A 14,427-nucleotide genomic window follows, 5' to 3' on the forward strand; every position below is an offset into this window, starting at 1 on the left:
CAGCTTACCTCACTGGCAGACATGTTCTTCACCTGTTCTGGTTTTAATTCTGTAAAAAAAAAAGATAGGTGAGTTTCATAAGAAAACTTTCATCCCTTCTGACAACGAAAACATGTTAAAAGCACTTCTATTCTGGAAAAAAAACCCTGCAGCTAAAAATTACACCTTTCTGCCTCAATAGAGTCTCCTGTACAGAAAAGTATATGGTGGTTTTTGCCTCCTCCTTCCCCATTTATCAGCTCCTCAACCAGGCTGCTCCCACACTCAGTTACTGCAGGTGCAGCACAGAGTGATAGCAGAATTATTCCTTCTTCCTAAAGTATGGAAAACAGCACACAAGCCAATAGAGCTACGTCCCCCATAATTATCATGGTATCCAAAACCTCCCTACTGAATTTTAGGAAACAGAAGATACAGTCAGCCAAGAACACTGAAATAAAACCAGGCAGGGTACATCACAGTGCTTCTTGCCCTAGACTGCACTCATGGGATCTGAATATTCTCGCAACATTCACCAATTTTTTTTTTTTGGTAACTTGCAATAACCTCATGGTATCAACATGTAACAGCAAACATTTTGCTAGGAGAGTACAAGCAAAAGAATACAGACAGGATTGGCAAGGATAATATCACAAAACATTTTCAAAAATGTATTGTTTTGTATGGAAAACAGGAGCAAGTGAAAGAAATATGTTGCACAATGTTACACGGTCTCTTCCTGAAATGGACTTGCGTGTGAAGTGAGCTGTCAGCAAAGTAAAGCCTGCATACCTAAATGCATGCATTATTAATTCCACCACTCTAAATAAATACATTCAAATTTTTAGGAGACATGATGTCTCTTATGAGAGCCATTTAATGTGTTTCCCAGTTATTATGCAGGGTTGTGAAAGATGTGCTTTACAAATTCAGCAGCTGAAAGAAAATGTGTAAAAAACATTACATTCCAACAGCTGCTTTCAAAAGAGATAGTGCACTGGCAAAAATGCATGCTACAGGATTTAAAAAAATAATAACACAAACACACCCACAAAACATGAACAGACCTCTCCTCCCCATAAATAAGGGGAGAGTTGCAACAATTTAGGAGAGTTGCAACAATTTTTATTTACACATAATAGGCTGATAATACAGAACACTTCTACTCTGCCTGCCTTTAGTACCTTTCTGTAAAGTAGGACAATACATCTACAAACAGAAAACTAACACCAAATCTTCACAATCTTTTCTACACAAAAATCCTGCTACTGATCTCCACTAAACAAGATCAGTTCCCTCAGATGTGGCTACTGGACACACAACTAGCTAGTTACAGAGAACAAAGAGAGAAGGTGCTGGGAAAAAGTATTCACATGAAAATTGGGGGGTTTTCTTAGTTTGACAGGTCAGAGAAAGAACAAATATAAGTAAAACTCTAGTTCATTCACAGTTGTCATCTGGATCACAATTCACCATTAAGAGTTAAAAATATAAAAAGCTATGCCATTCAAACTGTATCTAGAAAAATCCCATAAAATAGCTTGTTTCAGTTTTCCTTCCCTTAGACTTCAAAGACGCTTGACTCTTTTATAAAGGCAAGTAATGCAATCAGCAATTGCTATTCAAGTAGTAATTTAGCTACAACAGAACTGACACCAGCCTCAGAAAGACACTAGTTAAAAACCCTACAATCAGCAAGAAACACTTCACACTGCTTTTCTCCTATGACAAAAAAACTTTCTGTTTCGCAGGGTGAGATGCTGAAGGGTTTTGTGTAAGTAAATCTTATAAAGATGCTATTATGAGGAACAGATTAAAATCCAATGTAAAAAGTTAATTTTCAGAGGTTTAAGAATTATAAGGATGCAAGAAAATATAACTCTAATGTCAAAACCTCAATGAAAAACTCTGCAGCTTACCTCGAATGGGGCCAAGTGCTGCATCCTTCGCTAATGCAGTTAGGTCACTTCCAGAGTATCCATCTGTCATTCTTTGGCAAAGGAAAAAGTGGGGTCAAGGAGGAGGAAAAAAACCAAAAACTTGCTTCAAATCACATCAATTTAATTGCAGATAATCAAAGTGTTACTTAATCAGAAGCAGTATTACTCTGTTATTTTCAAGTTTAATAAATCAGAAGTGCGTTCACTATAAGTGATTTATATTTCACTGTTAAGTGATCTTTCACAGATTAAATTTAAAGTATGGATATTCAAGTCCCAAATAACATTCCGGAAAAAAAAAAAGGCACCAACCAGGATTTGTAGATGAAAACTGATCCCAAGCACATTTACTATTTCTGTTAGGAGAATTCTGCACCAGTAGTTTATCAACATTTGTCAATTACCATAAAACCAAAACCTCAATTGTCCTGTACACTCTGCGGGAGCTGTTCCAGAATTAGACTTAATATCCAAGTTAACCAGTGAAATACTCTGGAGAATAAAAGCCTCCACTGAACCAGGAAGCCACCGATACAAAATGCCAACATAAGTGAAAATGAGTAGTTCAGGTTACCTAAAGGAAAATTTAAAAACAAAACCAGGACCCTTATAAGAACAGTGGCTAGCTGCAGCAACAAGAGTTTAGTCTTTTGGAGATCATGAAGACGGTTCTAGTTTATAGAAAAAGTTCATGAGGGGCAAAGGAACACAAAATCATAATGGAGGTTAAATACTTCTCTCTTTCAAAACAAAGAAAGATGGAAAAAGAAGCAGGCAGGATGCCCAACTTTTACATTTTCTCTCAACCCTTTAAAATAAGTGTACTCAAGCTGCCTTTGTAATTTGGTTCTTATATTTGCAGTCAGAATACTGATACTGTGTTTTTCCTCCAGTTAGCTATTATTGCAGCCTAAATGTGGCCTGAGCTAACAACTTTCAAGCACAGAGGGAATATATTCAGTTGGATTACATATCAACTTCTGCAACATTACTAAGAGGCTGACAAATGCTATATCCAAGACTGTATTAACCTCTGTTGTCCTACCACAAAGAGAAACTAAATGAAACATCCACCAGCCTATCTTTGCTATCCCATGCTGTTTTCACTCTTTCCTGCCCTACCTGCTTTTTAGTTTGACACAGTACTGCTGTTAGTCACCTAAATCTAGTAAGTTGTCTGAAGGAGATCAATCTCAATGATGAAAACCATAAAACAACTCCGTTTCATAAGATGAGGGAAAAATTAACTCACATTTTACCAATAAAATTTAAAAGTGAAAAGAACCTAAAATTATCCAGTGCTTGCTCTGCTGTCTTGGTAATACATTCAACAAGCCTAGCAAGGCACCGGCAAAGTGAACTTGCCTTTTATGTGAAATGAATGCCAAGTGCAAAACTGGTGCTATCTTTTTGCATCAGGGAGGAGAGCTGGACTCCTTGAGGGACGGGTGGAAAGAAGCATCCTCCTCCCTCCTCCTCAAAGCAAAGAGCTGATGAGCATGTTTCAACAGAAACATGGGTGTATCCTATATATGCATATATAAAAACACTTCCATACAGCCTGACAGGGAACCATCTTCATGGTTGTCGCTGTCAGATGATTTACATTAGTTACATTTTGAATGAATTAAACAGTCTGAATGAATGCAGTAGAAGAATGTATTTATTTAGTATGGTTACAGAATACTTACCTAGCTAGTTGAGCCAACTCTTTTTGGGTTAATGGACTTCCTTGCTTGCTTAGAAGATTTTTTAGCAAAATCAATCTTGTCTGAAAAGAAGATAAAATTATCAGATGTAAAACTCATTTTCACGGAACACTTAAAATTGGGTTGCAAGAACAGAACTACGCTTTTGTCAGTTTTGCTTTTGTGCTTCACCAGTTTAAACTTGCCCATAGTGCTTGTGCAATTAGACTGTGCAATATCATTTCTTCAGGAGCAGAGATAAGGACTGGATAAAAACTAGACCAAGGGCCTAACTACTAGTATCAAGAAGAATTAAAATCTTCATCAAAATTCCTGATCTCCTGTTGAACTGAAAAACATTAGGAAAATTACTTCTGTCTTTTGCAATAAAACACTCTCCTTCAGCCAAACAAACCTGCTCCTGTAAGTCCTACTTCAGACTTGCCCACGTTTGCCAGAAGCAACACCTCACTAGTCAAGAAGTACTGAGTTGCTACCACCAGATTTGCTACTACTATGAGTGAAAAAAAAAAGACAAAAACTTAAAACAGTTCCCAGAATTAATGCACAGTGTATGTGGTCAAGGTGAACCAGAAGTTAGTGCACAGAACTGTAATCATCCACACGGGCAAGTTAAGAATTGCCTGTGTCTTAAAAATGCGAGTGGAAAACAATACTTACCTCCTCATTTGGTAAGGACACATATACCCGTTTGGTGAACCGTCTGAAAAAAACCCAAACATGCATAAGTTATTCACACTATTCTGTAACTATTTAACCAATATAAATCTAACATTTGTTTTGGTTAAATGACAAAATTTCACCTTCATCATCAAATTCTAGGAAGCACAACTGGAGATTTTGAAAAAAACACCACCTACCAACCAAAAAATATGTACAAGCCACTGGTGCCACTGTACTCTTATCTGAAGTTGTAAGACTCCTCCCAGAGGGGAAACACTCTAAAGGTAGAAATACCACTGACTACCAGCAATGAAATTAAGCCTCTCTTAATTTTTAAACAAAAAAGTCTTTGGAATAATTTCTTCAGGCAGTGCTGACCTATCTATTTTCCTCAATCAACAATTAAAAGAGAATAAAGTATGAGTACTTTTTCACAAAAAAGTCCTAAGGCAAATCTACAGCAAGATCTGTAATTGCACGGGATGTCAGAAGACAATATTCACAGAGAAGAAATACTGCATTTCTGGTCAATCTGGAACACTGATCAAATTTTCTCCTTTATTTTGCCACTAAGATCCAAATAACAAAAAAGCAAAATACTAAATCCAAGAAATTTAAAAAGCACTGCCTTGATCTCAACAGGTACTACTGTTTCAGACAATTCCAAGACAATCATGATTGTGCAGATGCTTCTCAAAAGAAAAGAGTAAAGCCCCTCTTTGAGAGCTTAAACAATTTAGCCCTGTTGAATAGCTTTTACTTATTACAAAACTTCATCAAGATACTAGGCAAAACCTGTTCTTCATAATGAATATCATCTTAGTGTATATTCAGAAACAGATGTTTTGATACCTGAGAACAGCATCATCAAGCTCCTGAGGCCTGTTTGTGGCTCCCATCACAAGTATTCTGTCCTCTCCAGAAGACTGCACCTATATAATGTGGGAAGGCAAGCCAGCTCTCAGTTTACACAGTCTACATTAAGCAGAAATACAACAAAACCAGTTAGAGACTTGCCAGGATGGCATCTTAATATATATATGTTTTGGTTTGGTTTTTTTTTCCATTAAGGTAGGTTTAAAATACTCCTCAGATAAATATAAAGTCAAACCAGGAAAAGGTAAAAAAAAAAAAAAACAAAAAAAACAAACCAAAACAAAAAACAAACAAACAAACAATCAAACAAACAAAAAAACCCAAAACCCCCAAAAAACCCAAAAAGGCTTTCTGGAAATATCTGAGACTATAAAACTATAAAAGGCATTCATAAGTTGAGTCACCAGGAGATAATTATGCTGGAAAAAACAGACACTTTCTGCTGTTCTGGGTTTTTTACACCAAACATTGTTTTGAAGCCTATAGGGTAATAATCAAAACTTTAAAATGAAGTATAGTCAGAACCACAAAATCAGAACAAAGACCCATCTAACACAGGTCTTGCACAAATTCAGTACTTAAAACAGGCTATAAAATAACCATAATAACAGAAAGACACAGTAATTTCACTCATTTTACTCTCCCAATTCACTCATTTTATACCCCAGAATATGAAGACTTAGACTTTCCAAACTTTAGAGAAAACTCTGGGCTATCAGAGACATTATTCATTAGTGTTCAATTCTTCAGAGATTTAGGTTCACTGCTACCATACCATGTTCAAAAGATTCACCAAAAATACTCTATTACATAGTCACACTTTAAATATTAAGTCAGCAGACTTTACAAAATGCTTATTTTTTCCTTTTCACTTTAAGGGAAAACTCTGCAAGTGTGTGTAACTAATCTCTGCATATCACTGTCACATAGCATTATTTGTCCTGATTCGTCCATTTTGGAGTTTTTCCCAACCTTGCTGCCTCTCCGTGTTGTTATCTGCTCCTCCTGTACCTCATTACTATTGCTTCACAACTGCAGCAATATTCCATTGTGCTAATGGAACACAAACTAAAATTATTCACTACAAGAACAGTGCTGTGACAGAAAAATACTCTGATCTCATTTGTGTGTGTGTCCCACTATGAAATCCAGTTCCTCTTCCTGGGTATTGCATTCATGCCATTAAATACTTCTTACTGAAGTCTGTCTTCTCTAGCTTATGATACCAAGAAAAACGTTATAGTTCAATAAAAGGTGTACTAACAGAGAAATGAATCTTTCTGATGTGTCAGAGCTGTGTATACATGAGATACCTATATATATATATATATAATATATATTATATATATATATATATATATATATATATATATATATGATCTGAACTAGTCTGTCGGAAATCCTTGTCACTCAAGTCTCACCCCTTGACAGTGCATGCTTGTGACACATATTCCTTTGAAACCAAAAACTATTTAAAAGCCATTTAATCTTGTTTTGCTTTGCCAGAATAAAGAGAAGTGATTCATGAAGCCACGCAATTGCAAACATGGATTCAACTCTCCATGACCCTCAAATGTCCCTCTTGCCCTGCAGAACAGTTGTCCTCACAGCTCCTTTACTACTGCCATCTGTTATCCTTTCTTCTCTGTCTGTAATCTTCCAGGACATTATTACAGCTCATCTCCAGATCACCTTTCAGTCCACACTGCATCTTCCAGAATACCACAGCAAGCAGGTAGAAAATAAGGAACAACCAAAAAAAGCTATTCGCCAATTATGGTGAGGTGGGAGAGAGGCTGAGCTATGCCCCAGCAGCCAAACCCTTTGTAATTCATCTATAGGTTGTACTAACACCCACTATATTAGCCAATTTAGCTAAATCAAACAATACCAAGACTAAATACTTACACCATCAAATTCTATTAAAAATTCTGTTTTTAGACGCCTGCTAGCATCATGTTCACCTTCTCGTCTTTCACACAAAAGGCTATCAACTTCATCTAAAAAGAAAGAAATACATCTTAATTAAGCACACAACATCAAAGTTTTTGTATTTGCCTAAGTTCCTTTGCTAATATAAGACTCCATTAAGAAAGACCAGATCTTTTTTCTTTAAGAGACAGACAGATCTTAGGAAAGTTGAAAAACTTGCACGATGTGTTGGCCTTTGAACAGGTAATGCCAAGCACAAATGAGATGTGGGGGAAAAAAATATCTCTGATGATAAACTGCTACTCGGGACAAGCAAAATATATTTTCATGTTTGAAGTTGAATGGACTTACTCTGTAAAGGTAATCCAGTAGTCTTCTTTTAGAGAGCACCTCTTCCCACTATTACCACCAACTAAATAATCTAACAGTAATCTAACATGCTTTATATGAACTGCTGATTGCCCAGCAGGTCATATCTGAGACAGTTGCCCTGAGATACAGAATTATCCAAAAGAAGTTTACCCAATTATTCCAATAGTTAACTAACTTACTAATCTTTAGTAAGTAAGATTATTTAAGCAAGTAACTCAAAGTTAACATTTAAGGTCTTACCAATAAAAATTATAGAAGGTTGAAGTTCTCTGGCTACTGCAAATAGAGCACGCACCAGTTTCTCCCCTTCACCCACCTAAAATAACAAGAAACTGATTTTGTAGGGGGTTAAAATTTTTACTACACAACAGCTAACAGAAGGACCTACAGAAAATCTTGCTGGTGACCAACCACACTCAGCCATTTATACATATTCAGATTATCACTGGTTCAGTATATACAACAGTATTGTTTACATCTTAAAAGAAACACTACAACTTCTCTTATGATCACAACTGAGTTAACTGTCAAGAGACTTTGGTGCCTAAATTATGAGAGTGAAAGAGAGCTGGGACCCAACTAATCCACTTTTTAAGGATGAAAAACCCCACAACCACTCATCTGCAACACTGCCATTGCCAAGCTGAAAAAACCTTTGACATGGCTTTATCACAAGCACAAACCAAAATTTTTTTACTTCACGAGTCGCTTTTTAAAAACTATGTTCATTATAGGCTAACAGTTCACCAAGGACTCATCAGAAGTCTCTGGCTTTCTTAAGCCCCAATTAAAGCATGGGTGTTTTCAAATCCATGTATTTTACAGCCACTACTTACGTATTTTGAAGTCAGACTCGCTGCACTGATGTTAAAGAAAGTAGCATTTGATTCTGCAGCAACTGCTTTGGCCTAGGAAAGGAGGGAAAAACAAAAGTACTTTAAAAAGCTATCATACTGAAGATAGTTCTCTGCATCTGCAGCGACCACTCATGTCCTGATGGACAGTTTTGAAAACCCCTATTTCTTCAAAGAGAGCACCTTGTAAATGGTACAGAAAACTTCTGTCCAGGTCACTTACAAATGAGAATGGCTATGCAGCCAAACCAAAAGAGAAATTTCCAGACTCCCATAGACTTTTCTAATCCCCTTAGCTCTGTAGCCAACTACAACCTGCTATGGAATAATTAAAGTCTCCATTTCCTTTCAATTTATCCTTAATAGACATCTAAGCCAGTTTTAACTAATTCAGGGTGGTAATTTAAGGCATCGGTTGGATCAAATCACATTAAAAAGTATGGTGTTTTTTCCCCTTCTTTATCTATGCAAAAGCTGTTTTCAGAGGAAAGCTAGGGAAAATAATCAGTTGGAATGCTCATTCAGACTACACTCGTCTTTAACAGTTTCCCCATATTCAAGAAATTATGATTCCCTGCTTATAGAATCTAATTTTAGTGATTGGCAATTATATTCCAGTATGTCAAACATAACAGATGAGCCTACATGAGCTGCTCCACTTTCACACTCCTGCACTTGAGAGCTGATCCAGCTCCAGTGTCAGCAGAGAGTGCAGCTGCAGCCACACCACGTGATCAGGACGATGTGCCCGGCTCAGCTGCATCAGGACATTCGAGGCTCCCCGGCTGATGCTGATCCATGGAGCTCCAGTTCCCTGGATCTAGCACACCAGGCTGAGGAAAAAAGCTCTGGCTAGGCAGTTCCCCAGCTCTTACACTCTTTGCACAGCAGTGTGCAAGTGAGACAATCCCTTTTTTCGCTACTGTGCTCCCTCCTCATTTCCAAAATGCATTTCTAGTATGTTTCAGTAGAGAGCAGATAACTTCTGATTAATCACTGCTGTACAAAGAAATTAACCCACTTCCCTTTTGCTCTCTCTGAAAATGAAACCTGGACTTGCTGGTTTAAATTTTAAAATATTACTTGTCATAATGAAAATAATTAAAGAGAGAACTGTTTAGCAATTCCCTCCATAAAATCCAGGGTTACGAACAATTTTGCCCTTTTATATATAAAATGACACCGTAATACATATTCTGCAAGAATGTAGAGTTTACTAGTCCAAACCCCAAACTGAAAGCCACCCCTTGTGGTTACATTTTAAGCCCACCAACTCATGCATGAAGTGATTTTCTCACCAACATTGTCTTCCCATTTCCCGGTGGGCCAAACAGCAATAAACCACGTGCAGGAGCTCTCAGACCTGTAAATAACTGAAAAGGACATCATCATAAGTTATCATCAAAGACTTGAATGAAGTGTTGCTTTACCTTTGCAAGAGAATGGTTTAAGACGGAGGACACTGGCTAGCACTGATATAACAGTAGCAGTGAGTGCCACAACAGTACAGGCTTTGAGAGAACTACACTCTGTTACTAACTTGACCTAATGCACACCCACTATTGTTTCCCCCGCAACAGCTAAATTATGTTGTAATTGTTCTGTGCCTGGATTCACTGTGCAAGCAGTATAAAACACTTTCCACAAGACAGACTAGCCCATCAAGTTTAAAGCATTAATTCCAGTTAAAAAGGCAGTAATGAAGGTGTACAATAGGACAGTTAAAGTAGTGTTCTTACTAATTCCATATGGAAGAACTCTATCTTTCCTTATTAAATGAAACTTGAGAAGACAAGCTTTCAACAAAATTACTTAAAATATTACTTAACAACCACCTACTCTCTCTATGCTACTGACAGTCATCTCCTCTCTCTCACTTGGCACTAGATTAATCTTTCCTACTCTATAAAATTGCTCCCACCACACCCAGTGCAAGCAAGTCTACAAATTCTCACAAAATACATAACTTTTAGTTATTATTCTTGTCTATTTTCTCTAGCACTTTGTCTTTACTCCTTCCCTCAAAAGTTTCAGAGTTTCTGTTTTGGTCTCATACTCACCCCTCCTTTTCAGCTTCCAATAATTCCAATAAACAAGCAAGAGCAATAGTAGGGTATCTCATATACACCCCATGTGTAAACAGCACTGTCTGCCAGGCATTTCTTTCCACAATATCCATGACAACAAATAGCTCCATTTCCAGTGTTGTATTTCTGTCATGGCTGACCAACACGTCTTTTCTCTTATTATTTCATCATCCACAGCATTTTGTTTATGCTTGACTCTGATCCCTAGAAGTAGTTACTCAGCTATTCACTAAGTCAACACTCCAGTGCTTCTGCTTTCCATGCTGCTTACCACTATGTGCATTTTTTGTCTGACTTCTTCTGTTTGAAATAATTCTTGGGGAGTTCCACCATCTTCACAAAACCCAGATCAAATCTATAACTCTTCCTCACCTTGATCATCACCTACAGTTGAGCTGCACTGACATTTATTACTGAGATAACAAAAACTTGAAAAGCTTTGTGTAACAGAGTAATTATACTGAACATGGTCTGAACTAACTGCTAGCATTTCATTAGCATCTTACCACTGAAATGGTTTCAACCAATGTTTCCTGCTTATGTAGTCCAACATTTGCTCGCCTACAAAAATACCACTGGCTTGTTAAATAGGAATTTGAGTTCAAAACTCACTAAGATCAAAACTGAACTAGTGTTAATTTACTAAGTATCTCCCTATAGTTGCCACATCTACTGTGCTCTTTTTACAAGGAATAAAACCAACCCTCCCTACTTCCAAGCAAAGTTTAAAAATTCATGGGATTCTCTGTCCTTATTACATCTCAACCTACATCAAGGTCAGGCCCATTGCTAGCTACCGTAACATGAGACAACCTTATTGAAGATACCACGTTACTGGAAAAGCTACTCCAAGCCTCCCACCTCCATGTCCTTCCCACCCAGCTCACAGTGTTGGTAGAAGAACATACGTGACATACTATTGCACTGTAGTAACAGAGATGCTGTAATGACACCTTCCTTCTGCATAACAACCTCTGAGCACACACATTTGTTGCCAAAGCTTTTTCCTCCTTATAGCTCGCATTTCTGTGATGCTATGCCAGGTTTAAGGTTTCTTCCCTGTGCTGCTTCAAAACCAGTGGCTGCATTAAGGGGAAAACCACAGGGGAACTCCAGCCACCTGTCTACGTAACATATGAGACTCACAAGCAAACAAAAAGTACAAACAGCAATTTTTCTTCAACAATCACAGAATCAAAGTGGAGCTGGGCTGGAAGGGACTTTGAAGATCATCTGCTTCCTACTTCCCTGTCATGGGCAGGGACATTTTCCACTAGATCACACTGCTCAAAGCCCCTTCCAATCTGGCTTTGGACAACTCCAGGATGGGGCATCCACAACTTCTCTGGGCAACCTGTTCTAGTGGCTCATCATCCTCACAGTAAGTAATTTATTCATAATACCCAAATCTAAACCTACTCTCAGTTTGAAGCCATTTTCCCTCGTTCTGTCACTACCTGCCCTTGTGAAGAGTTCCTCACCACTTTTCTTTTAGGTCTCCTTCAGGTACTGAAATAATGAAATAAGGTCAGACTGGAGGCCTCTCTTCTCCAAGCTTAACAACCCAAATTCTCAGCCTTTCCTTACAGGTGCTCCTGCCCTGTGATCACCTAGCTGTTCCTCTTCTGGACTTGCTCCAACAGGTCCATGCCCTTCCTGTGCTGGGGACCCCAGAACTGGTCACAGCACTCCAGGCAGGGTCTCACTGCAGGAAATCATTGCACACAATTTCCTCAAAAGTACTGCAACTTTTACTAAGTTCAGCTTTAGAAAATGACCAATTTGTTTTTCCTTAAAAGTAGCTCAGAATATTCCAGTAGTAGGCAGACTAGGCCTGAATTTAGGCCGTCACAGTAGTTGAGGTACCATCTATGATAAATAAAAGCCTAAATGATTAACTTCCATACAGCCAAGTAAAGAGGAAATCTGCCCTCAAATGTTATACATCTCAGTGTATTTGGTTGTTCACTACACTTCTTTGCATCCTTTCCATCTGAGTTTAACCAACACCCTCACAGAGAGGATGACCACAACAACAGTAACATTTTTCCAAACAGAGAGTGTCACAACCTAATTAACCTATACAAATGTCTCCCATTTCACCCTTCCAGCTGGGGGCTTTGTCCCTTTCATGGCCATAGAGGGTTGGAGACACAGCTATAGCTATCTGGAACAGTCAGCCTGACAAATGGTGAGAAATTCTGTTTGTTCGCTTTTGCTGTTTGTTTAGTTTTATGGGGTTGTAGGGGTGTTGTGGTTTTGTTTTTGTTTCATTTTTTCAGGGGTTTCTGGTTTGCTGATTTGATTTGGGCTTGGGTTTTTTGGGATTTCTTCTTTTTTTCTTGCTCCAGTCACTTTCTGCAACATTGATTAACCAGAAGACAAGGAACTTCACGGTAGTATTTTAACACATAAATCCTACATTCTTCTTTTCCAAGATGGCTAGGACCCCACAACTACTTGCAGCAATCATAATCAGTAAAAACAGGATTCAAGAATCATCATTTCATGTGTGAAGCACAGCACATTTCTTTAATCCTGTCATAGATTGATAACAATACCCGGTTGCTTACCTCAGGTCTAAGAGAAGGAAGGATAACAATTTCTTGCAAAGCTTGTTTAGCCAGTTCCTGCCCTGCGATATCATCAAATTTGACAGCTGGCCCACTAACAAAGAAATGGAATACTAATTAGTCTAACAATGAGATACTCTTTTTCAGCTGCAGCTGACTAATTTAATGCATTTGACTATTTATACAGAACCCTTTTGAGAAAATGTACAACTTATTTGTTAAGTATTTTAAAACATTCTTTTGCCAAAGTAACAATAATAAAAACCCAACCAAAAAATCCCCAAGAAAACCCAAAGTAGTAGTAGTACTAATTTCATTCCAATTGGACCAAGATTGTACTGAATGCAAAACTGATTTACTGGATTAAGAAGCCTACTTTTCTTCATACTTACCTATCAACAACTTCATTTAGGATAAGATTAGCAAGATTGCTGTCCACATTTCTAAAGATCTTTGTGTCTTTCTTTTTTCGAGGAGCAGTGGTAGGAGTAGAAGGCTTATTTGCTCTGCTATTTTTAGGAGCGGCCTGGAGAGGGAGGAAGGAAAAAACCACCAAAAACCTCAGATTAATACTTTGAAAGTGTAGTGTTAAACAAAATAAGATCTACATTTCATTTGCTCCAGTAAAACAACATGTTAACAAATACCCAATATTCTACTGCTGTTATTTTGCTACAAATCATACTATCATATTAGTCAGCCACAAGTAGGATATCTTAGGTTCCAGTGGTGAAGTGTCTTTGGTCTGAGGTTTTTTTGTTTGATAATTCCTTTATTTAACTACAGTATTTTCCCCCAGCATACTCTGGAAATAAGCATCACAAACTGTTCCAGGTTCTCACTACCTCTAAGCAAGAATTCTTTCTACTGTCGTACTTTCTAACAGGCCACTTAAAACTCTTCATATTCTATTATAGCAGTAAGAATTCTTTAACAGAACAGATACGTTCAGTCCATTCTGCTTTTTTTTCTACTTTACTGGGTAATATGGATGGAAGGGAAAAACACGGGTCAACAGAAATGCTGTAATTTTCTGCATTCTTACTATAGGACTTATTTCTGTGTTTTAGTCCCAGCCTAACCATAATTTGCTTTTCAATGTGGTTGCAAAATAACCTGTGCATGCAGGCATGCTTTGGAAGAGAACAACATCTAGAGTGAAAAATCTTGTAGTTCTGGAATAAGAGGGTTTTCCCTCTATCTTTTACATACTAGAAGTATAATTTATTTTTCTTTTAGGTAACTTTCACTCAGCTTCCCATGCAAATTTAGAAAGAAGTAGTATTTATTACTGTGATAATACTTAAAATCCTTTTGCCCATGCACCCACCTGATGCCCTCCAATTTCTAAAATCCACTCTGCAGCATACTTCAAGAGGCCTGGCTAAAAATTTGGAGTTTCAGTTTTTTCAAAAACTTTCAGCTGCTACAATACCGCAATT

General features: G+C 37.7%; 1 protein-coding gene across 7 annotated transcripts in view; it reads right to left on the bottom strand.

Moving 5' to 3' along the window:
- Window positions 1–14,427, bottom strand: part of SPAST (spastin) — a 39,081-nt gene that overhangs the window by 7,018 nt on the left and 17,636 nt on the right. For all 7 annotated transcript variants that reach the window (XM_038130990.1, XM_038130989.1, XM_038130986.1 and 4 more), the window contains 11 exons: window positions 13,378–13,511; window positions 12,986–13,079; window positions 9,624–9,698; window positions 8,308–8,379; window positions 7,712–7,787; window positions 7,076–7,167; window positions 5,144–5,223; window positions 4,289–4,331; window positions 3,611–3,690; window positions 1,899–1,969; window positions 9–49 (listed from right to left, as the gene is read on the bottom strand). In XM_038130990.1, coding sequence (XP_037986918.1) covers window positions 9–49; window positions 1,899–1,969; window positions 3,611–3,690; window positions 4,289–4,331; window positions 5,144–5,223; window positions 7,076–7,167; window positions 7,712–7,787; window positions 8,308–8,379; window positions 9,624–9,698; window positions 12,986–13,079; window positions 13,378–13,511 — 858 coding nt within the window. The remainder of the gene's footprint in view (window positions 1–8; window positions 50–1,898; window positions 1,970–3,610; window positions 3,691–4,288; window positions 4,332–5,143; window positions 5,224–7,075; window positions 7,168–7,711; window positions 7,788–8,307; window positions 8,380–9,623; window positions 9,699–12,985; window positions 13,080–13,377; window positions 13,512–14,427) is intronic.

The sequence above is a fragment of the Motacilla alba genome, chromosome 3 (genome assembly GCF_015832195.1).
Source record: "Motacilla alba alba isolate MOTALB_02 chromosome 3, Motacilla_alba_V1.0_pri, whole genome shotgun sequence".
NCBI lineage: Eukaryota > Metazoa > Chordata > Aves > Passeriformes > Motacillidae > Motacilla > Motacilla alba.